This window comes from Branchiostoma lanceolatum, chromosome 1 (assembly GCF_035083965.1).
Source record: "Branchiostoma lanceolatum isolate klBraLanc5 chromosome 1, klBraLanc5.hap2, whole genome shotgun sequence".
Taxonomy (NCBI): Eukaryota; Metazoa; Chordata; class Leptocardii; order Amphioxiformes; family Branchiostomatidae; genus Branchiostoma; species Branchiostoma lanceolatum.
The window spans coordinates 16,263,995-16,289,180 of record NC_089722.1 but is presented as its reverse complement, the minus strand read 5'-3'; the positions used below and the strand labels follow the sequence as shown (position 1 = coordinate 16,289,180).

Genomic DNA, 25,186 nt, shown 5'->3' with positions numbered 1-25,186 from the left:
GTCATCGAAATGTAATTAGAAATGGAAATAGAGAGTAGGCCTCTCTCCGTGCTTGAGTGATAGATTGATGCATATTTCCATACTGGATTGACATGAACCATGAATCAGATTTCGCCCTACTATATGTTGTATGTTGTAGCAAAGGTATATTGTTGTACCATAGATATGTAATGATATATGTCGATAGAGTTATTAGGACTCAAAAGACTGTGTATCTCTGCTATATCGTATCTGACCCTTACCTCTTCCCTCGTGAACTCAATGAAAAGCGGCCTGCGTGCCGATTTGAGCATGTCAGGAATAAACAAAGGTTCAAACAAACAAATAGGATTGATTACTAGTGGAAGAAAACCCCACCTTATTCTCGTTCATGTGGTTGATGACGGGATGAGGGTCGACACTAGCAGCTAGGGCCTCCTGGTGAGACTGCAGGATGAACCTGTGCTCGTCTGTCATTTCTTCCTCTGAAGATTACAACGGAATTAAAAATCATAAAGTCGGTAACCAATTTCACTAATGAAATCATTTCAAGCAGACCGTGAGTTTTTTTTTCATAAGATATAAGCTGTCTGTGATGATAGAAGTTGTGACATGTAGTTGAGGCCACTGTGGAAGGGTATGAGAACTACAGACGCCTCCTAAAAAAAGCGTACCTTCCTCCTCCAGTAGATCAGACAGCCAAGGATGTTCGGGTCGGACTCCATCGCAGAAATGGTCAAAGGCGAAATCGGGACGGTTCGGCAGGATGTCCAACAGCCTTTCATTGGCCAAATCAGGTTCTTCAATCTGCTTAATCTGGCCTGCTATTGTCTGTGGTAAGGCCTATGACAAAGGTTTATTTTAGAATTGCTACAAGCTACAACGCTCATCGAATCGTTTCAGGAATATCATAACCATCATCATCATCAGTCCTCCTCATTACGAGGCACAGCAAGCGAGGTTTATTCTCAAGAACTGCTTATCATATAAACATGCTATAACTATACCAACCTCTCTTTCAACTAGATGATCGGCAACAGGTTTTGGACTGACGTATCGGGTGATAGTGTCGCGGAAATGCCGAAGGATCTCTTTGTGGTACGGTGTCATAACTGAAAATGAAAGATGACATCTATGAAGATAACGTGGTTAAAGAAAATCCCTCAATTTTCCAAAGATATGCCTAATTCTTCAAACGATAAGCATGCCATGACTTGAACCATGACTTGAAGGAAAGGAGAGGGGCAGCAGCACTTAAACTCTTCAAGACTATGTTGAAGCCTGAGAACCCTCTCCATGACCTTGTATCCCTCCAACGTTTGACTGCTACAGGCAGACAGCTGAGAAACAACAACACTTTCACCTTGCCAAAAGTCAGGACTCGGCGACTGAAGAAGTCTTTCCTGCACTGTGCTATAAGACTCTATGATTATAATGGTTGAAAATGACAACCCACGGTTGTCCTGTTTTGGTTTTGAGGTAAATTGTTTATATTACGTTGTGAAGCTGTGTTGACTTTAAATCAACCCTTTGTAAAAATCGGAACACAAAATTCAGGGGGGCGTTAGCTAATCCCTGCTTTTGTATGATTTGTGTGGAAGTGAAAAAAGGATGTAGTTGAGGCAATACTCACCGTCCACTTCATAGTCCTTTGACAGTCCATTTCTCTTGGCAAGGGGAATAGATTCCTCTTTCTGAAATGCATTGATTGTCAGAATTGATAAGTATGTAGATTAGCCCAATTATTTGATTCTGAAACACTTCACAGACTATCAAATACTATACAATCACAGCAAGATTAAAAAAACTTATTTTTACATATCGATGTATATAACGTTTTGCTACCATCTTGGATTGGGATTTGGGGATTTTATTGGAATTGTAACAGTGCAATACACGTGGGATACAGGCAGCTATTGCTGACGTCGTGACCCACACACATAATACAGCCGTTTTTTTTATACTTGGTTGGAGTGTAAATGCCTTTTTCCCAATGCCACAAGATCGGTGGCGTCAGAGGATTCGAACCCGGGACCCGGGTTCTGGGCCGAAAACCCTGCCGTTACGCCACACTGACCATCATCATATACATTGCCAGCCTCAAAAGCAGTGGTCCAGACTAAGTGACTCTCATCAGTATGCCATAATCTGATCATCATATAACGTTCAGTAAATGAGAAAAACGGTTAAGAAAAGACTAACCGGATAATGTCGATGTCTTGCTTTGCACCAAAGACAACAACAGCAGCAGAAGATGAACAGCAGAACTAGCAGTAGTGTAACCATGAACCAGAACAGGATCGGCATCCACCAGCTTCCTTTCACTGTTGGGCGCAAAGTAAAGGTAAAGCAGTCATCCTCAATTGGGGTGAAGCATAATGCTTTTTCAAGTAGTTAGTGGTAGTGCAATGCAACTTCGCCACGGCTCGCGTTTTTGGCCAAGCACACCGGGTCACCCCCCCCCCCCTACTCTTCTCGATAAGTGTGTTGGATTATTTTACGTGCAGATCTAGAGGTGTGACGCTTGAGGCTTACGCCCGAAGCTCCCTCATACACGGGGCCGGTGGCTTTACGTCACCATCCGAAATGAGGAATGTAATCCCTTACAACATGTCCGAGCTCCAGTTGACCCCCAGGATCGAACGCGGGCCCTAGGATCCACGGAATTTCATCCAGATAGCGAAGCAGCGGGGTTGCGTTAACGCTTGCGCCACAGGGACATGTTGACAAAGTAGTTACATTTAGTGCGTCTTGATCTTTCAATGATAACATCCTGTACCTATAATATATCTATAATCAAAATTTCCAGCACATGTATATACGAACGTAACACCGTTTATGCACAGACAGGAAGGGAAATTTGGAATATGTGTCAACATGATTATTCACCATATTTCATGTCAATCATAGCTACTTTCCAGAATGTATCAAAACGAAACTTACATCCTCGGATCCATGGGTTTTCAGTTCTCAATGTTATCGCACGGGTGATGTTGCTGTATTCGCCAAAATATGGAGGACTGTTTGCTCGCACCTGAAAAAAAGAAGAATAAGGCATTAAATTTTGTAAAAAGGCGAGAAAGCATTCTCCAGTGTTGTATTGTTGTCTATAGAATAATTTGTAAAGAAAAATATGTCCATCAAATGTGTACATGAGGTTCTTAAGAGGACACAATTGTGCGACGGATTTCATACAAACCAATACAAGCAGTCCCGAACCTGAAAGTTATAGAGCGTGCTCGGTTGAAGCCCACGAAGAATGTACGTCTCCTTGTCAGCAGGTCCTGGTAGCTTCGTCAGACCGTCGTCATAGAGACGGGCGTACTGGAACCCTGTTTCATCCTTCTCCTCTTCTTCTGGGATGTAACGGAGCTAGGAGGAAGAGCATTCTGATATTCAAATTTAATTATTATTCCATTTACTCCTTGTCAGCCAGTCAGTACTTAAACCAATCTTTGTGTTTTGCTCCTATGCGATCTCTTTAGCGCTGCATACGTGTCTGTAACCTATCTGATGTTTTTAAATCTTTCTCTATCATGAAAAATTGTCGACATGTTCGTTGGATAACTTAAGGAACCGTAATACTACAAAATTAATCTACAATATGATCCGTTATGTGCTGCAAAATACATCTGCTTGTAAAACAGCACCATGAACACCTTACCGGTATCAGCATTATCAATCCTACCACAACTGAGCGTTTTTACCAGAAGCATAAGTTTGAAAAAAAAAGTTACTTACCCAGGTGTCCCACCACCAGCTAACAGCACGTTTCTGCACCGCAGACCATGTAACAAAAGAAGAACATGTTTAACACGACCAATTGCAAAGAGATTTATTTCATCTTTTGCATCTAAAGCAATCATGAACAGAATGTTTACATTGGCTGCTCCGCAAGAGATGTAACTTTTACTGACTAGGTTCGGAAAAGAAGGTAGAAAAGATTGATAGTCATATCTTCATATCTATAGTTTATTACATCTTAATATCTATAGTTTATTGCATCTTAAGCAATAATGAACAGAATGTCTACATTGGCCGCCCCACAAGAGGTGTAACTTTTACTGACTAGGATGGGAAAAGAAGGTAGAAAAGATTGATAGTCATATCTTCATATCTATAGTTTTGTCACATTGCATTTTCTTAGTGTGCAATGCATCTCATGAATGTAAAGTATATTGCACAATACACACAAAATCAACGCCAAAACTTGTCAAAAGTGTCCATGTAATTTTTACAAACTCACAGTACGACGGGAAGCCCTTGGGCGGTCCTGTTCCCGCCAGTATCGGACACCCCAGAACGGGATCGGTCCGTTGAAGTTCGGGATCTTCTCCCATTGCATCGTCGCACTATCGTTGCGTTGGTTTATGATCTCCAAGTTCCTAGGGTAATCTGGTACTGAAAGGGAATTAGAATAAGATCTAATTAAGAGTCAAAGAACAATGTCTGTAAAACAGCGTGTCAGGAAAGTCACGTTTCCGCACATCTCGCGAGATCACGTTTGGAAGTGTTTTGTTATCATTGGTCCTTACCGTGGTCTTTGATCTGTGTCTATATTTGCGCTGAAAGCAAGTTTAGCATTGTACTATAATACTGGAATTGATAAATGTATTGATCAGAGGAAAGGATAGCACGAATAGATTACCATGTAGACATGTTATCCTCAAAATAAAGATAACTTATAGATAACTACTATTCAAGGGAAGACCACAATGTTGGATATGAAGAATCATAGAGAATTATCTATTTCAGGTTTGGCATTAAAATCTCAAAGGACTTCGTTTCATACGTTATATGTTTATCAATGTATATGTGTGTAAATCTATCCAGGGACAGCTGTCTTGAAAAACATGTCACTAACCTGACTGTGATCTGTGACTGATAAATTGATAGAAATGAATTAAGATATACATTCGATGTTAACATTCACTCACGTCCTGAAGATGAATATGCGATCCACGTGGCCTCGGGTCCAACACTGTAGTTATTGTAAGCCGCGATCCTGCACTCGTACGGAACGTTGACGGGCGCTGGAGGCTGTGTGTGCGCGTAGGCTGCTGCCTCAGGGTTGTCGATGTAGACCTCCCTGAACCTGTCCCCGGTACCCTGTCGGCGGTACCGTACACGGTATCCAACCGTCTCATCTCCCCAGTCGGACTCTTGAAGTGGCTACAGGAAAGAACATCAAAACATTGTGTTTTTGCATACTAGTAAATTCATTGTACTAACTTCTATGATTACCAAGCCAACATAGCAAACAGTCTCACGTTTATTTGTTTGTTTGTTTGTTTGTTTTATGAAGATCTCCATTAGCGTTCAATTCTCACGTACCTCCCAGCTCATCAGGACATCTCCACTCATACCATTGCCATAACCCAAATTTCCAGGAGCTCGAGGTGGGGCTGTAATAAAAGATTTGAAAAATAGTCTTATGACTCGCATTCAATTTAATTGAATAAAAAGACTCTTTTTACACAACCAAGAGTTTATTCCACCGACGTTTCTGTCACCTTCTTCAAGGTAATTCTGACTGGTTCACATAGCAATGTAGCACAGGTGTTGCTGCTTATACATAATGAGATGCATTCCCAAACGCAAAATATTTACATGTGTAGAAATCACAGGAGATGACATCACTATGCGGTCCCAAATGTACAAAAGTGTAACACATACACAACTGTCGATCAAAAAACAAGAAGAAATGTCTTTTTATCCAGAGACTTACCAACCCGATGAAACTATTCACGGATTCAATGTAATTGTTCCTGAATATGAAATCTTAACTTTTCACTACGAAACCTTGATCAATTATTACGAAGATGGTCTATGTTTGTTTGTCGACAAAATACTAGTAAACAGAGCAATTATGAAAGAAAAAAGAGAAAATGAAAAGAAAAGAGATACAAACTTATTTCCGATACTTAAAAGCCTATTTAGCTATGCTGGACTACACATTACTTTAGCCTTACCTCCTGGCAAAGTCCTGTTTGTTTCCGTTGGAAAGCTCGGCTCACCCATGCCGTAGGAGTTCATACACATGACACGGAAGCTGTACTCGGTGTACGGCTTCAAATTGTTCAGGGTAAGAAGCTTAGCTCCTCCGCGTGCATCTAAGTAGAAAAAATGTCCCCAAAATTACACACACGAAGTTCTGAAGAACAAAAGGTGTCATTTTTAGCCCACCTGCAGTTATATAGTTTACTTACATATTGCATTTTGTTAGTTTTAACAAATGACATGTTTATATCAACTTTTTCATACATGACATACAATTCGATGACAATCAGACATTGCCTCAAAGCGTTACGTATAAAGTCTAGAGGGCTCCCGCTTGTAAGACAAAAATAGCTTTACGATTGTGTTGCAGGAATATCTCACATACAGACCACGCTACTGAGATCCTGGCGTCCCATAGTGCTCGTATAGCATGTACTCACTTCTAAGGTAACTTGGTGAACCTCTCCAAACCTGGGTCCACAGTCTGTCAGTGAAGAAAATGTCGTCGAACTCTGTCTGCGCCTCCACCACGTACTCCTTACAGCTGTCTCCATTGGTGTTGGCTTGAGTGAAGCGGAGAGTACCGGTGTTGGACCCCACATTCTCAAACTTGACTCCAACTGGTGCTTCGCTCACACCTTCAGAGGGAAAGATGTAGGGAACGGTTCAAACTGTGAACATCCAGACAAACGTATTTCTTTTCTTTCTATATCACTAGACACAGATCTGTTTAAACTTGGCAAAGATGCTAAATCATACCTTTGATCCGGACTCTACCAGTTGCAGTCTGCTTATCCACCGAGGTGTCCAGTGCGCATGTGTACACGCCATCGTGCATCATCACGTTTGCGTTCATGATGACCAGTTCTCCTTTAGGTCCCTACAAGATGGATTATCAAGGAAAGAACATCTACACCAGTGATTTAGATGATTACACAAGGCAATGACCATCTGATGTAAACGAACTTGAAGCTGACTATTTTCGGTACGAGTACAGAAAAAGGTACTAGTACTACCTACCCTCTTGTAGTTGAAAGATTCCTTCACAAAGTCGATCTTCCTGCCGTCCACGTACCAGGCGTTGACACTTTCCAGCAGGGAGTCTATCAGTCCTTCACACGGGATGGTGGTAGTTCCTCCCTGTTCCATGCTGACATCCGTTGGTCCACGGCCTTGTACGATGCGCGATTGCTCTGAAAGACAGGACAATAGAAGTTACTAGAATATTCTTCAATCAGTGACTTTAGAAAGGTAACAAAACACGTATCTCTAAATCTTCTACGTCAACTTGATCACGGAGTGACCTAGTCTCGCGAGAGCACTCCGAATTTTCGACGTCAACTTGATCACGGAGTGCACGAGACTAGGCGACCTACTCTCGCGAGAGCACGAGACTAGGTCGAGACAGCTGGTCGAGACTTGTGCAGATCTTCTAGCCTAACGGATTGTAGTAACTGGCAATCACACGTGACTGATAAATCTCTTCAAGGACAATAGAAGCGTACGCGTCTAAGCAAGCATGTCGGTGTTAGGATGTAGTCATTTAAATATCTTTATCTTATTTTTCGATGATAGCACTTTTCTGACTCAACTGGGGTTGTAGTCGATGCCTGATTTTGATTAACGGTAGATCTGATATGGAAATGTGTTCTATACTACCCTGCATGTGGATTCAATATTATAAGCTGGTGTGTTACGCCAAAAGGCGGTTATACCGGCTATACAGATACAAATCTTTGATGAAGGTTAGACATCCAGGTAATAACATACGCCAAAAAATTACTCAAGCAACTGGATCAAATTTTGAAACAGTCCGACGTTTCAGACAGCATCCGCTGTCTTTCGTCAGTGACTAAAGATAGGACTGGGAAACCAGGTTTTATACTAAAGCTCTGAATAGATCTTGTAACTAGGGGTTTTTCTTTGAGATTTTCATACCATAAAAGATTGAACACCGCGTTATAAAAGGACTTTGACGTACGTGCAACGTATAGTCTCCCTGCTGTGTCCACGCTACCGAGGACGTTTTGAATTCTGAAGCTGTAACTTCCACCGTCTTCTGGTCTCAGGTCTCTGATGATCAGATATCCCTGTTTGGTCAGGTTATACCTGTTTTAGACAAATAAGATCAACAGCAATAATGAATGAATGAAGACCTTTATTGTATATACACACAATGGGTTAAGTACAGGTCACAACAAACATGATACTTTACAGAGATACATGTCAAACTAGCACAACTATAATCAACTAACTTGAATGTGCTTTTTTGTAAGAGCAGATATGTTATATAATCAAAGGTTTTTTAAAAACTTTTAACCAAACAAAACTACAATCATGTAAATATTGATGCAGAGGATAAGCTGCATTTGACTTGTTTTCGTGACAAATGAATAAATACTATTAAACAAACAAACAAATCTACAATCATATAAATATTACGAACAGACAGATTACTCAAAGACACCTACTTCGAAGAGAAATATCTAAACATTTCAAACATTCGATACAGAACAGCCATCACAAAACTCCGGATTAGTTCACACCAACTACGCATTGAAAATGGCAGACATTGCCGCATTCCTTTAGAGCAAAGAACTTGCCAATACTGTGATTTAGGTAAGATTGAGGATAAGTGTCATTTTGTTGTTGATTGTACGCTATATAACTATGACAGGAATATCCTATTTGACTTTATAAAAGATAAGTTTCCTAATTTTCGTTATTTGGATAGCTTACAAACATTTGTTTCCCTTATGAAACTAGACAAGCCATATCTAATGAACCCTGTATGCTTATTCACTTACAACTGCCTCAAGAAGCGAGAAGAAATCGACATGTACATAGCGGTATTAATCAGTATTTAGATGTAGTTAGATATCAAATTTCTGTTACCACTGTAACTATTCTTCTGCTTGTCACCATGACCTGTACTTAGCTCATCAGAGCATAAACGTGCAATAAAGGTCTTTCATTCATTCATTCATTAATGCAGAGGATAAGTTACCTTTGACTAGTTTTCGTGACCACTCCCTCTGGTGTCCTAGTGGCGATCACTTCGCCCTGTTTAATCCATTCCATCGTAGGGACTGGAAGCCCCTCCCATTTCAGGGTCACAGTGATGGTAGAGCCTACCATTCCGTTCTGCTGGCTGATCGGTTTCACGATGTTTGGTGCTGTAGCACGTGGAATTAGTCTCATAAAGAACGAGATACCAAAACAGGAAGTTCCGCTACAATACCGTAACAATCCGCTAGGTAGCCTAAAATGTAATCATTTCCAGATCCCATCAAGACCTACCCATGTACCAAATAGCAAGACAATCCATTCAGGCCTTTTTGAGGTATGATGCTCATACACACACACACGCACAAAGGCATACACACATACATACATGCATACATACATACATACATACATACATACATACCCACATACCCACATACCCACATACATACATACATACATACATGCAAACGCTACCCAAAACATAACCTTCTTAGCGAAGGTAAATATGTTGTGTATATATATCAACGCTTTGGAATTCAATACGCTTTTGTTTAGTATTGACAACAAAAGTGTACTTACGCTTAGCCAATAGTCGAACTTCGGCTGTACCCGCTCCCTGATCGTTTGTGACGATACACCGGTAACTGCAATTGAGATGATACAGCCGTTATATAGCGTATGAAATATCATGAAATGTCCGGTGTGGATGTTTCATTGTTTTTCACAACTAAAAGATGGCGTAGTGTTGGCTTAACAGTTAGGGTGGTTTGGCGCAGGACCCAGAGGTCCTGGGTTCGAATCCGCTGACATGTCACCGATGTGGTGGCCTTAAAGGCATTTAACACGACGTTTCATCCATTTTGTTCCATTTCGTTCCATTCCGTTTAATATCATCTCGTTCCATTTCGTCCATTTCGTCCATTTCGTTCCATTTCGTTCCATTTCGCACTTTCCGGGGACCCCTAGGCAAGCTAATGTAGAAATGGGTACCTGACCTCGGTTGGGCAGGTAAAAGGCGGTGTAAGAATAGGGTTCCCCTTGCAATACTGAGCATGCAGTAAATACAGTGGATAACAACGATAACAACGAAAAGACTACCTTTACCCTTACAACCAAAAGTCAAGACAACGTATAGAAGTTACAAAACATTATCTTACCCCCCTTTGTCGCTGAGATCCATGTTCTTGATAGTAAGCTTGTCAGTGGATACGACGTATTTGATGTTGTCAGTCACTATCTTGTCCCTTCCAAAGTACCAACTATACACGAGGGGTTCACTGCCCGTTGCTTCACACGACAAAGTGACACTGCCTCCTATGACGAGAGCCTTTTTGGATTTCGGTACTTTGGGCGATGGAGAGGCTGTGGAGCAAATGGCAACGTGAATGATATTATACCTGTCAATCAAATATAATCAAATTATGTCAATCAAGTGGCGACCCTTCCTTCGTAACTCTCTTTTTGTATACGAGTATGTCTTTTAGTGTATAACAGGTACATGCGTAAAACTACATTTCGTTAATTAATTACAAACATGGTGTATGATACTATACCTGTCAATCAAATATAATCAAATTATGTCAATCAAATGGCGACCCTTACTTCGTAAATCTCTTTTTTGAATCGAATGTATTTTGAACATTGTTTTGTTGCAATTCATTTACCAGTTTCGGATGTGGTAAAAATGTTAATGGTTGTTGTTATGTGTCAGAAAGATGATCTAAACATGGCGAAATCATATAACGGGGTAATGTTTTAAGTGTGAGTTGCTTTATTAAGTTATATTGATATTATACGGATGACATCCGCGCGCCTCATCACTTTTCGTCCGTTTAAAACAGGTTTCACCCATACTATTAATCGTACTAAGCAACAGCAAAATTAGTAAAAACATGCTGTATATGCAAAAACGTATTACTGAAAACAGATACTAATGTCGTAGAATGCCAAAGTCAAAGAAAAACTTTTGAAAGAACAAAAATGAAGAATCTATATTTCGGTATACCAGACTCTGTCTGCTTTGTCCATTCTTCCTGACGACGTAGATTTCATAATGTAGGCAACTTTTTTTTGCCGAACTTTTTTTTCATTCGCACGCTCGCATCAGTTTTGTAGCCCCCAGTGGATGTCATCCATTAAATCAAATCAACATGGCCTTACATTTTATTATTATTTTTTATTCAGAATTAACAGAAAGAGAGATAAAGAAAAGTGGCGCTGCACTCACGTTATAAAGCTTATTTTGCCAGCGCCACTTAACAAATATACAAACTTATAAATATGAATATATGCATAAACAAGACTAAACTGACAAGTGACAATACAACAAAAGCCTCAAGTGTGCCTACGCCCCCCACCCACACCTAAGAATGTATTAATTTAATAGATATGTAAATAAATAAGATAAGATTATAAGGCCTTACATTCAACTTCGATTTTGCCTTCGTGTGAGACGGATCCCTTTCTGTTGCTGGCGATGCACTGGAAGATTCCTCCGTCTGCTTCGCTGATTTCAGGAATGATGAGAGCGTGGGAGTGATAGTTGAATCGTGCTCTGGAGGGGAACTCTATTTCTACGCCTCCTTCCCTTGACGGCTTGTCCAACCTCTTCCACTGGATGTTAGATTCCGGGCTGAAATCGGAACGAAATGTGCATAAGAATTTGTCTCATGATACAATGCTAAACTTTCTTCCAACACAAAGATATCCACGGATCGAATTTTCGACGACCACTGTCGCCTTCTTCAGGATAAATAATGACCAATCACTACCGAACGTAAACTCGCGAGAGTTACAGACACGTGACTATATTGACACGTGTCATTACGGATACGTGACGTCAGCAATCGGTCAAACGTGCCAGGAAGTTTATAACGCCCACTGTCTCTGTTGAGTGATGACTTGAGTGCCCTGATGTATATGTCATTATTGATCCTGAAGAAGGCGACAGTGGTCGTCGAAAATTTGATCCGTGAATATCTTAGTGTTGGAAGAAAATTTAGAACTGTGTTATGATTACTACCAACACATTTAAACTTCCAATATAAGAGTTTGTCTCCTTCTGTAGTTCAAATGAAACGATTAAACCAACACAATCGTTGGACTCAGTCTGGGCAACAATGCATCATCATCACTATTCTAGCATTTATCTTAATGGTATATATTGACATGTAACAAACCCTACATTCTATATATAGTAAAATGTATCAAAGAATGTCTAGACGTTAGAAATTCTTCCAATGATTGTAAATGCTCATGATCCCATATATAATACCATACACTCTTGTATCGGGTAGATTAGCCTTATTGAACTGTAGCTAAGTACCAGTAGATGCCATACTTTGTACCTCGTACATTAGTTGTGCTATAAAGTTATATACATCAAAAGCAATAGATCATGAGGACATTTTCAGAATAGCACTAATAGCTAAAACTATTGCAACGGACCAAAACGATAAATAGATGTTGATACTCACTATGAGTCGTCAAAACACTCCAATTCTGCACTCAAGTACCCCGCTAGTGGGTTGATATCCTCTGGTGGGAGGATGATGACCGGTTCTCTATCCTGGATAGCTGGTGGATACGAAAGACCAAAGCGATAAAGTGAGACAGCTTTTTCAAGTCATTGTCGCGTCAGTAAGCACAGGTCACATGTTAACAACCATATACATAGTCATGTGCATATATAAACATATTATATACTCTAGTACTTTGGTTTTAATGGAGATCAAATAAAGGGGAAAGTATAACACGAGGCAAGGTAGTATTAGATTTAAATCTTACGTGGGTTGAGGTCGCGATCAACTTTCAAGGTGATCACAGGGCTGGATCTGTTCTCCAAATCTCCGGTAAAGTCCGTTTGTAGCTGGTTCTGGACGAAGCACCTAAGACAGAACAAACACTAGACTTAATTATTTGTGATACATATACGGGGTCTTTTTACGAATATGAATTGGTGCTGAATTTTTATCTTTATTTGATAGTTGTGTGCCGATTTGTTAAAAATAGAGAGAACGCTAGCGACCCCAGAAACACCCCTCCCTATAAAATGGTATGGCGACCCTGTGACGTCACAATTCAAGATGGCGGCTACCACACATGCCAACGGATCCAATAAAGGTTTTGCTACGCAAACCTGTAAAAACATGCATAAAGTCGGCTTATGCCACCATTCCACTAGACAGCGCTCTCACGGTGACCTCGCTGCGACCTAAGTTGGACTTGTGTAACCCTTGGTTTCATAATTGGAATATCATACAAAATGTGAAAGTGTGAATGAAAACACAAGAAAACACACAAAGCGTGAAAAAGATTCGTTCTTTATCTAAGAAATCCATTAAGCGCTCTGGTCAATTTTAGGTCGCAGAGAGAGCGCCGTCCTAGTGGAATGGGGGTATTAGTGAAAAGCAGGTTGGTTTGTTATTGAAACACGGTGAACCATTCAAAATAAACAAGTAAATTGTGGTATTCATTTTGTGTACTCAAACATTGAAAACACACGGATTTACATTTTGATGCTCGCTCTTGAGATACAAATATCACAGGAACTAGATAGAACTTGATTCTAGAAAATCCATCAATTTCCTAACCTGTATTCTCCGGCGTCATTGATTATAGCATACTTAAAGTACAGGTCTCCGTTCTTGTGGGAGATGTACCGCCGTTCGTTTGGAATGATCCTGTTGGCGACGTGACCCTTGTACCAGCCGAAATGCAGAGCTGCAAAAGTTGGGAAGATATAACGTTACGTGATGCACAATGTGATTGGTCTAATGGACATGGTTATAAACATGTATGTATTTTCACAGTAAAGTGTGATTGGTTGCCTATGATTGGTTGCCTGTGATTAGTTGCCTGTGGTTGGTTGCCTGTGATTGGTTGTCTGTGATTAGTTGCCTGTGATTGGTTGCATGTGATTGGTTGCCTGTGATTGGTTGGCTGTGATTAGTTGGCTGTGATTGGTTTCCTATGATTGGTTGCCTGTGATTGGTTGCCTCCGTACATAGCCTATTGGCTGCTATATACGGAGGTTCTGTTGTCTTGTGTGTTCGCAAGCGTTTGAATACAGACGTGCACGTGAGGGGGAGAATGGTGTAATTTTAGACTGACAGTCAGGATGGGAAGGTCGACTTGGAGGTCGTATTTTTTATCGCAGAGTGACAGGAAGTGGTAGAGCCGGGTCATAGGTCAATGGAAAAGTATACTAATTCACGGGAAGGTATTTTTTGGTCTGTCTGTCTGTCTGGCTGGCATTTTTTTACATAGTCACGATCACTGTTGAGTGACAGGAATTGATGAGTAGACAGATGTAATTATAATCAAAACCTCATTTGCATGATTGATGAACTACAATGAGAACATCGAACCTTGTTAATTCCTTGACACTGTACATGAGCCGAAGGTTCGTCACCCAAGCTACGTTTTGCTCATTATCTGTGAAGCCGGGCTGTTCCATGGAATGGTGGAATATTAGATGAAGGGCTGCATTTCAACAATTTGTATAGAATGACTCACCAGGAAAAGCGTCCGGTGCTCCACATTCAAGTTTGAATCCTCTTCCCTCAGTCACGGTCACAGGAGGGCGGGGCGTTTTGTCAAACTTCCCAACGTCTTCAGTAAAAAAAGACAACAAAAAACAACTGTAATCAGGCTGAAGGTGTAATCATGAAATACTTAAGTGGTAGGAAAATAATGCTGATAAAGGAATTTATAATAAAAAATGTTGAAAGAGTCTGTATCTGGATGAGTTTTGTAATTGTATGAAAATGAATGGTTCATTTGGACGGCGATCGCTGAGTCATGTACACATTTGACTGACTTAGATATGTCACAATGTTAACAGTCCAATCATTTACCCCTCAGAAGAATCATAACTTTCTGCATTAATTCTGCAATTGCGCAAATAAGGAATATACCACCTGCCATAAACTACATATGTTCCATGAATTTGAGTCCGATAATAATAAAAAAACAGCAAATATAGATATTCCTCATTGATTATGTAGATTAAGTCCCGATTAGCACAATTTGCATTCTTGTATGTACATCTCTGTCTAAGACACCTGCAAACTAAATCTCGTGGAAATCCGTCGTTCCTTTGTTCAGTTGTTCTCCCTGGAAGATTTTGACACAAACGCCCCTGCAGTTCCAGAGTAAGCTGCTAGGAGGCCCAAACCCACACCACTTCTTCCTTACATCACCAGCTCTCTACCATCATAAAAAATGAAGACCATGGCATGTCCAGGTCAAAAGATGCAAAAAAAGAAAGTTCTGCTGCAGTACCATGGTCACATACCAGAGGGCCCAAAATCGACCTTGACCCTCGTTTTCCTAACACCCACCCACATACCAAATATCATCATAATCCATTCAAACGTTTTTTAGTTATGCTGCCTACAAAAATCCAGAATCACAAACACGCAGACAGACAGACAGACAGACAGACAGACAGAAAGACAAACACACACACAGACACACACAGAGACAAAACAATATCACCATTTTTCATGGAGATAACAACTCACGCGCCATCATGAACGTTCCTGGCATGCTGATATCCGCTCCACGAGGGTTGTAGGCGATACACTGGTACGTGCCCTCATCGTCCGGGTACACCGGGTTGTAGATAACCAGGTAGCCGCCGGCTATCGCATACTTGTCCGACGGCGTGTTCAACTCTTTCCCGTCCTTCAGCCAGGTGTAGTTGACGTAGGGTCTGCCTCTAGCCCTGCACGTCAGGTTGGCGTAGTTGATGCCCTCGGACATCGCCTTCTCCCGGTCGTGTATCGTTGGGTCTGCGGGGTGCTCGAAAATGGACGGGTCCATGGGAATCGCTCTCCATTCTACGGGCCACAAAAGTACATATGGCCATACGTAACAATACTTCACGAGCGGCCTATCAAAAAGCATCGGCCCAGCAACGCCTTAATTTCTTCCTTTTCCAACAATTAGCACGGCAAGCCCGAATAGTTACATGGTCACAATGGTGAATAGTCGCTCTTAAAACAGGGGATTTTCTACATAACTTGATGAGTACAGTAGAGAATCGTTTCCCGTCTCAATTAAGTAAGTCCAGACATTTTTTGTGGCAAATGTATTTGGTGTTAAAGCCCCTATCTTACTGGACCCGCTACATGTTACCCCCCCCCCCCCCTCTCACTGGAACCGCGGCACGCTGGCGGCGTCGCTGCGTCCTAAACTGGACGTTCTTAATTGGATTGGCGCAACCCTTGACTTCATAATTGGAATATCATGCAAAATGTGTAAGTATGGAAAAAAAGACAGCAAAACACACAAAACGTAAAAAGAGTCGTTTTTGTCTCTTGAATTCGCTGAAAACTCTTGCGATAAACTCTTGCGAAAAACCTTACGATAAAGAAAGAAAAGTTATTTTCAAATGTATCAATGAAAAATTGACATACTTTGAATATCTAAACGCAACGCAAAAATTCATATTTTTGTTGCGTCTAGACAAACCTTGTATAAGAAACATGATTTGTTCATAAATCTACAAATGTACAAATAAGCGAGAAGAAGTTGACTCTACTGGATTAGCTTAGCTTATCACTTTCGTCTACCATGTATGTTTCAACTATGTACTGTATATATTTCACTGTATATGTTAGTTAGCATAAGTAGTTAGTAAACCTAACTAACACTTACATGTTAGTTATGTTTATGTCAGACGACCTGTATCTAGCCCCTCGGGGTACGAACGTACAGATACAATAAAGGTCTTCATTCATTCATTCATAAAAAATCATCGCTGGTACTCACTAATGCCTCGGGACTGCATCCACACTACACCAACACAAGTTGTGATGACAGCGATGCACAACAGTCTTCCTAAACCAGCCATTCAGCCTTTCTTCTCCGCAATGTCGAGCTTTAAGGAATGCCTACGTTCACCGTAAAGTCATCCCTCTGAAACAGATCCTAAACTTAGACATTGAAACTGAAACTTTAAAGACTACTTATCAATGCACAATGCTCTTCAGTAAAAATACATCTGCCATACATCTCTTCATGTCGTGATTTTGATTATCATCATTAAACTATAATTAAGTGTTATGATGCCATGCTGTATATCATTATTATACATTTGGAGCGGGTAAGGGACAAAAATAACGATATGACAAATTTCCACGTAAATCTAAAACAACATTTCACATTAAGCCATGTTGATTTGATTATATGCATGCGTATTACTTTTCGTCCGTTTCCAAAAATAAATTTTCAGCCATACTGTAAATCGAACAAAGAATCATTTCGCAGAACGGATACTAATATCGTAGAATTCCAAAGTCAATTTCTAAGTCAAAGAAAAAGTGAAAGAACAAAAATGAAGAACCTATCATTCGCTTTACCCTACTCTGTGTGTTTAGTTTTGTTCATCCGTCATGACGACACAGATTTCATAATGAAGGCGACTTTTGCTTCTGCTAAACATTTTCATTCGCGCGCTCGCATCAGTTTTGTGGTCCCAGTCATCCATATGATCAAATCAACATGGCCTAAAGTGAGTTTATGTAGCGGAATAATAATCTCCAAGCAGATCTACACGTACGGTGCCAAAATCGTATATGCTAGCCAGAGAAGCTCCAATCAGGCACCATAGCAGATCTACATGGTGCCAAAATCGTATATGCTAGCCATATATACGATTTTAGCACCGTGTAGATCTGATTGGAGATAAGCGGAATAACACAGTTGGAAATAATATGGTTAGACATGCCTTCGGGGGTCAGAGCCTCTTTGTCACAAAAACACGATACAAACAAAAACAAGACCAGGGTACAAGGCCAGGTACCTCACTGTCACCCAAAACACAGGACTTTCCCCGGACGTACTTACACAGATCGACCTGCTTTGTCTTTTATTCGTCCTATCTTCAAATATGATCTTGGAATATACTAGTCCGGTTTGGGGCGGTTTGCCCAACCGCCTGTCTCACACACTCGAAGGCGTGCAAAAATAGTGTGGCAATGTGTGGCGCAATCGGTAGGGTGTTTCGCCCACAACCGAGAGGTCCCGGGTTCAAAACCACCGATATGCCCCGATGTTGTGTGCCATTGGGAAAAGGCACTTTACACGACTTGCCAGGTGTAAATGAGTACTTAGCTTCGGTTAGGGACGTCCCTCGGATAGGACGTTAAATGGAGGTCCCGTGTTTGAGGAGAGCCACACATCGAGCACGTTAAAGAACTCATGGCACTGCGCTTATCGAAAAGAGTATGGGTCCTTCCCGGTGTTAGTCCTATGACCGCACATGGGTTCGCCCTTAGTAATAGCTTCCGGCTAGTTGGGCAACCATAGCATGTACATGCTGAACCAATAGATAAATAAAACGGTGCTGTCGAATCATTGTCATTCCTCCAAACTCCTTGCCGACGTTGTCATCTAGACGTTATTAAGCAACACTGCGTGTCCTCCGCTGTATGTTGGACGATAAGGACAACCCTTTGAACAATTTCATACCTCGCCCATCACGCATTGTTTATAACCTCCGCTGCGACAGACGGGTTATGACGTCACACCGTCGAAAAAGAGACACTTAATTCATAGCGCTCTGAAGCTGTACAATAATAGGTAACGTAATGTTATGTAATTGTAGTAGGCTTCAACTTGCTTTCGAAAGACATGACATGCGCGCAGGGAATTTTTATGATTTTTAAACTGCCATACCTAGCGAAATTGACGAGCTAGGTGGGTGAAACCTACACAGACTAATATTTGTATTACACACATTGCAAAAATCAAATCATAATTTCAATTTATGTTTCCATTTCTTCGAACATATGCTGAATGACATGGTATTTTGAGACCTTTTAAAGGTATGTGGCCTCCCTAGACATGTACAAAGCGATAATTCTTAACTGCTTTAACATGTCTGTACACTTGTAATATGTGTAATTGCTTTTGATCTTTATGTTATGTAAGTAATGATTTTAATGTAACTGCACATGTCAACAGATGTCATATTAACATGTAAACGTAACATATGCAAGTTGATTGCACCGAATCTGAATCTACAAAGAAAGGCTATTCTTGTTTCTCATTTTCAATCCAATGAGCATTGTAGTATGCTGTTGAGCTGAGTCGACATTGAGTGGATCAAATAAATCTGTCCGAATTTGCATCATGTACTCTTCAGTACAAACCTGGTGTGTTATGCCATGAGGCGGTCTACCGAGTATGCAATACAAACGAAAAAAGACCATAGCAAGTCCAATTCAAAAGATAGAAAAACAGAAGTTCTACTGCAGTAGCAAGGTCACGTACCAGGGGGCCCAAAATCAACACCCGCCTACATACCAAATATCATCGTGGTTCTGGAGTTATGCTGACTACAGTAGTGCGGAAGCACAAACACACACACGCACAGACACACAGACAGATACACACACAGACACACCCAAACCTATATCTCCATTTTTCATGGAGGTAACAAACGGACTTAGAAGCATACGAGATTGCATTGTGTATAGCCCAGGGGTATTTCAAACAGTCATTCTGTGTAGGACGTAAACAACTTACTGCCAGAGGCCAGTAATGTCGACATATTGGGCAAATTAGTAGGTTAATCATTGGCACCCATTGGATTCTGATTTGTTTTTCGCAGAAAAAATACGGCCGAAATGGTCAGTTTTCTATATCATGGATGCAGATCTAGACTGTTTTTAAATCTAGTAATTAGTTTACCAATGTATCTCGACATTGGTGGGGAAAATTCACTGTGTCGTAATTAACATGATGACTCATTGATAATGAATGGTTGTCACTTCACGGTATGAGAAGACTTGATCACGTTGTGCAGCGAGTCAGTCGACTCCCCAAAACAAGATAATGTGTTCTCTCTCAATCTTCGACTGAAATAACATGAACTAACATTTGATTGTGACAGAAGAAATTTGAAGAGTTTCTCGTGAAATCTACATGTTTTTGTCCATAAGAGACTCTTCTGAATGTTTCTTGATGAAAACGAGTCTTCCGATGATTACATGACAGAATGCCCGCCATTTTACCAGTCATTAACGAACAATGCCCCATTAAAAAAAGGGTTACACTATCATCTTTCTCTAGGAGGAAGTATAACCAAAAATGAAAGTCACTACTGAAGCTGAAGAAAAGATAGACCCAAACAGAATAGCTGTTAATCGCCAATCCTGTTACGGTACAAACAGTTGTTTGTTTCACGAAAGTCGGCGAAAATTCCTAATAGAAAAACAAGACTGAGAAACAAACAACTATCCGTAACAGCAAAACCTCCTTGGTAGTAGCAAATCTAAAAGAGAGTCACAGTATCACTTCAATCAAATCAACATCTTTTAACTCTTTGGCTTCTTTCATCATTTTATGTAACATCTACGAACATAATTCCGCCACCCTGAAAAGTTACTCCTTGCCGATGTTGTCATCTAGACGTGACTAAGCTACACTACATGTGCGTGTCCTCCAGAGTATCTTGTACGATAAGATTGAACAATTTCATATCTTGCCCATCACACATTGTTCATAACATCCGCCGCGACAGACAGGCTATGACGTCACACCGTCGAAAAAGAGACTACTTAATTCATAGTGCTTTGGAAAGACATGACATGCGCGCGGGGAATTTTTACGATTTTTAAACTGCCATACCTAGCGAAATTGACCAGCTAGGTGGGTGAAACTTACACAGACTAATATCTGTATTACTTGCATTGCAGAAATCAAATCATAACTTCAATTTATGCTTCCATTTTTTCGAACATATGCCTTAAACATGACTGACATGGTATTTTGAGACCCTTTGAAGGTATGTGGCCTGCCAAGACATGTACAAAGCGATAATTATTTTTTTAACTGCTTTAAACTTGTAAGTTTGTACACTTGTAATGTGTGTAATTACTTGTGATATTTATGTTATGTAAGATATGATTTTAATGTAATTGTCAACAGATTTCATGTTAACATGCAAGTGTAACATGCAAGTTGATTGCAATGAAGCTGAATTTGAATCTACAAAGAAAGGCTGAAGGTGGTGGCTATTCTTGTTTCTCATTTTCCATCCAATGAACATTGTAGTATGCTGTTGAGTTGAGTCGACCTTGACTGGATCAAATAAATCTGTCTGAATATGCACCCTGTACTCTTCAGTACAAACCTGTTGTGTTATGCCTTGAGGTAGTTTACCGGGTATGCAATACAAAAAAAACGGACTTAGAAGCAAGCATATGAGATTGCATTGTGCATAACCCTACTCTCCAAGCAGAGGTTAGTGCAAAAGATCGTGACCTTTTCATCCTCTGTCCCGTTTTTCGTCGGCCATCTCAACTAGTGGAGATGACCGACGAAAAACGGGATAAAAAGGTCACGATTTTCTCCACTAACCTCTGCTTGGAGAGTATATAACCCAAGGGTATTTCAAACAGTCATGCTGGGTTGGACGTAAACAACTTATGGCCAGGGGCCAGTAATGTCGTCATATTGGGCAAATTAGTAGGTTAATCATTGAAACCCATTGGATTCTGATGTGTTTTTCGCAGAAAAAAAACGGCCATGTTAGTCAGTTTTCTATACCATTGATACAGATCTAGACTGTTTTTAAATCTAGTAATTAGTTTATCAGTGTAGCTCGACATTGATGGGGAAAATTCACTGTGTCTTTGTTAAGAGGATGGCTAGTTGTTGATTAATGGTTGTCACGGCACGGTAGGACGATACTTTATTACGCCGTGCATTGAGTCCACTCTGACTGCCCAAAACAAGATAATCTGTTCTCTCTCAATCTACGACTGAAACTACATGAACTAACATTTAATTGTGACAAAAGAGTTTCTCGTGAAATCTACATGTGTTTGTCAATAAGTGACTCCTCCAAATGTTCCTTGACGAAAACGAGTATTTCAAGTTCCGATGACTACATGACAGAATGCCCGCCATTTTACCAGCCATTAACGAACAATGCCTCATTAAAAAAAAGGGTTACACTATCATCTTTCTCTAGCAGGAAGTAAAACCAAAAACGAACGTCAATACTGAAGCTGAAGAAAAGATAGACCCAAAAAGAATAGCTTTTAATCTCCAATCATATTACGGTACTCTAACAGTTGTTTGTTTCAATAAGCCAGTGAAAATTCCTGACAGAAAAACCAAGATAAAAAAAAAACTGTAGAAGCAAAACCTCCTTGGTAGCAGCAAATCTAAAAGAGAGTTACATTATCACTTCAATCAAATCAACATATTTTAACGCTTCGGCTTCTTTCATCATTCTATGTAACATCTATTAACATAATTCCGCCAGGGTACATAATTCCGCCACCCTGAAAAGTTAAGTCTAAACAGATCTCCGACCCAACGTCTCCCAGTATAATGCACTCTTGTACATCTATACTGTGTATACCTAGGAGGTGCTGCACTATGTAGCTAGAGATCTCTCAAACCCACTATTTTTCAATGTTGCGGCTTTATGTAACCCGGCGGATTAATGTTAAGGGAGGTTACATACAACGAACGACAACGAATGGAATGTGGTATGTGGTCAACCGTTAAGTATACTTATAAGATATACGACATTGTGAGGAAACATGAAAACGGTCAGGAAACAGATATCCGTATCCCGCTTCGCTAGGGACATTGTAAAATGATTTATGAATTTGATTTTTTTTAAAATCGGGATGCACTTCCAACGGTTATCCTGAAAAGGGCGCGTAAATGAAACAATCAGCAACTATCCATCAACTTAAATTCGAATTAATCGGTACATTTTGGGTAGAGAATGTTTCCAACGTTAAATCCACGTACTTTTGACCGAGGAGAACATGATAAAGGCAGATAGAATTTATCATTACGTCCGTGAATAGTTTCATCAGGTTGGTAAGTCTTTTTACATAACCGATAGATTTATTCCACCGTCTTTTCGGTGACCATTTGCCTTGAAGAAGGTGACAGATGGTCACCGAAACGTCGGTGGAATAAATCTCTTGGTTGCGTAAAAAGAGTCTTTTTTTACTCAGTTATCATTACACTCCAGTAGATTACAATCAGTATACTGCGGCGATTATTTATCTAAGTATACAAGAAGTTCAAGAGGTTATATACAGCCGATTTGTCTGCGCTTTCGGCGAGATTTGCAGTTCTTTACACTTACCTAACAGATCTTTGGGCCGTATTTTACGGACCTATACATACTGTACTATATGTACTGTGTTTAGCCAGTGGAAGAATAGATATCTTAGCCAGTAACTGGGCTCGGATACATAACCTTCTTTTTTTCTCTCGGGTGACGTGAAAATGCGTCATTCCATAAGGGAACATTCACAGAAAGTTTTGGAAGACGAAGGATCGTTTTTGTTTGGTTTGGGCACCCGTTAGTTGCATGGGAAGGTAAGCACACAAGCAATGGTTGTAACTCGAATCCTAGTTAGGCTTTAGAATGATGGAAAACATACCTTTTATCAGAAAGGATCACAGGTGGAAGATTTACGTTGCGATCGTTACGGTATGACCCGTATATGACCCGTTCTACCATTTGAACCGGTCCTACCACCACAAACAAACTACTGCGTCTGCGCAGTGGGCGGTACTTAGCCCGGATCACATGGTAAGAGCAAACGCTATTTTGTGTCAATGTTTTGCCTATGGAATTCTCTAATAATTTCGTCCTATATTGTAACGTTTTAAAACGTCTTTGTAGTAGTGGCTTTGGAGAAATCTTAAGGCTCTCTCTGTCTCTTTGTTGACACTGCCACGCCCTAGGAATGATCGCCACAAAACGCTAATAAAACATCTCAGTTAACGATAGTTAAATAATATACATACGGACACACATACGTCAACAACAAAATTGTTTGTATAAATCTTATAATAAAGGTCTCTGTTTGAATACAAAAGTCCAACACCTATTTTATCACCTGCTGACATAAGATGTACAAACTATCAGCATATTACATCTTTCCTCCTTATAAACTACAGATACTAAATATTCAACATTGCCCTTAAAATACATTTCTTGTTTGCAATAACCTTAACCGTCATAAAAAATATCATACAAAAGAAAAGTTCTTGCTATCAAGTACAGATCATACGGATTTATAAGATACCTAAAAACCTAACCCATTCAATACCAATGCAATGTACACATAGTAAACAGGAATAAAACAATAAACGCTACAAACTACAACTAGTATTCAAAATGTACAACACAATAGAGTAGAATAAAGAAGTCCTTATGTCTAGTTCTCAATGACTAACTGGTTTCATTATTACTTAACTACATTCTAAAATAATCTAAATCAATATCTACCAAGCGCAATTATGTGAATTGAATATCAAATGGACATATTTATACACTGCAAACTGATGCCGTCATCAGTGCACAATTCATTAGCACAGCTTTCATACCTTCCACTTTTCCACTTAGGATTGGGATGGGTCATATATGCTATCATCATTGTTTTGAACCGTATATAGTTACCACCTGTCATATGATACATCTAAATTCTAAGCTGATAAAAGCAAAGTGTATCATCATGATACAGCTTAGATTTGTACTATGACCATTTGAACTAGAATTCAGCATTCAAAACGACGCAAAGAAGAAAAAATACAAGAAATTTTAAGATTGGCACCGATTAGACAAAGACATGTATTGTGTTTGATTGATATGGCAATCATTGAAGATTTTTGTGATTCAAAATATTTGTGATATATCAAATGTTGATACTGAAGAAAGGAACTATCATACTGTTACAAGCACGTGGTGCTACATAAAGTATAATGGGTTAGTAATTAATGCTTTTCATTCGGTGCTTACTTTCCATGATCATCCTGAAAGTTTCAAAAGTCACCAACAGTTACTTTCTACACTGGTACTGTCTGCCAAACATTTGGCCGTGTCCAGAATGTTTGTAAAAATGAACAGCCATGTTTCTATACAAGTTGAGACTGCGGTTCTCGGACCTTGATGAAGATGTCACAGTTGACGACACCTGACTCAGTAGTTCCCTCACAGGTGTAACAACCCTGGTTCTGCCGGGTCACTTCGGCGATGAAGAGGGAGTGGAATTCTTCACCCTCGGTGGTCTGTCGGTAGAAGTCGTTGTTGGGGAGCGAAGCACCTTCGTACAGCCAACGGACTCTCTTGGCTAGAGGGATACGGGGTTCAAAGTTCAAGGTTCAAGTTTCAAGAGGGATACAGGATGACAGTCAAGTC

General features: G+C 40.2%; 2 protein-coding genes across 8 annotated transcripts in view; both read right to left on the bottom strand.

Moving 5' to 3' along the window:
* The window catches only part of LOC136437852 (contactin-2-like), a 38,549-nt gene extending 14,851 nt beyond the window's left edge, over positions 1–23,698 (bottom strand). For both annotated transcript variants that reach the window (XM_066432384.1, XM_066432394.1), the window contains exons 1-27: positions 23,424–23,698; positions 16,768–16,914; positions 15,516–15,833; positions 14,506–14,601; positions 13,581–13,710; positions 12,775–12,875; positions 12,465–12,564; positions 11,412–11,620; positions 10,146–10,350; positions 9,568–9,632; positions 8,987–9,155; positions 7,961–8,088; positions 7,000–7,172; positions 6,739–6,859; positions 6,420–6,617; positions 5,952–6,092; positions 5,314–5,384; positions 4,917–5,151; positions 4,226–4,380; positions 3,721–3,753; positions 3,199–3,351; positions 2,923–3,013; positions 2,182–2,303; positions 1,613–1,673; positions 991–1,091; positions 654–822; positions 358–464 (exon numbers count right to left, since the gene is read on the bottom strand). In XM_066432384.1, the coding sequence (XP_066288481.1) occupies positions 358–464; positions 654–822; positions 991–1,091; positions 1,613–1,673; positions 2,182–2,303; positions 2,923–3,013; positions 3,199–3,351; positions 3,721–3,753; positions 4,226–4,380; positions 4,917–5,151; positions 5,314–5,384; positions 5,952–6,092; positions 6,420–6,617; positions 6,739–6,859; positions 7,000–7,172; positions 7,961–8,088; positions 8,987–9,155; positions 9,568–9,632; positions 10,146–10,350; positions 11,412–11,620; positions 12,465–12,564; positions 12,775–12,875; positions 13,581–13,710; positions 14,506–14,601; positions 15,516–15,833; positions 16,768–16,849 (3,534 nt within the window). In that variant the 5' untranslated portion in view covers positions 16,850–16,914; positions 23,424–23,698. The remainder of the gene's footprint in view (positions 1–357; positions 465–653; positions 823–990; positions 1,092–1,612; positions 1,674–2,181; positions 2,304–2,922; positions 3,014–3,198; positions 3,352–3,720; positions 3,754–4,225; positions 4,381–4,916; positions 5,152–5,313; positions 5,385–5,951; positions 6,093–6,419; positions 6,618–6,738; positions 6,860–6,999; positions 7,173–7,960; positions 8,089–8,986; positions 9,156–9,567; positions 9,633–10,145; positions 10,351–11,411; positions 11,621–12,464; positions 12,565–12,774; positions 12,876–13,580; positions 13,711–14,505; positions 14,602–15,515; positions 15,834–16,767; positions 16,915–23,423) is intronic.
* Positions 23,699–23,818: 120 nt separating this feature from the next.
* Positions 23,819–25,186, bottom strand: part of LOC136437805 (contactin-2-like) — a 29,073-nt gene continuing 27,705 nt past the window's right edge. For all 6 annotated transcript variants that reach the window (XM_066432298.1, XM_066432289.1, XM_066432316.1 and 3 more), the window contains one exon: positions 23,819–25,118. In XM_066432298.1, coding sequence (XP_066288395.1) covers positions 24,904–25,118 — 215 coding nt within the window. In that variant the 3' untranslated portion in view covers positions 23,819–24,903. The remainder of the gene's footprint in view (positions 25,119–25,186) is intronic.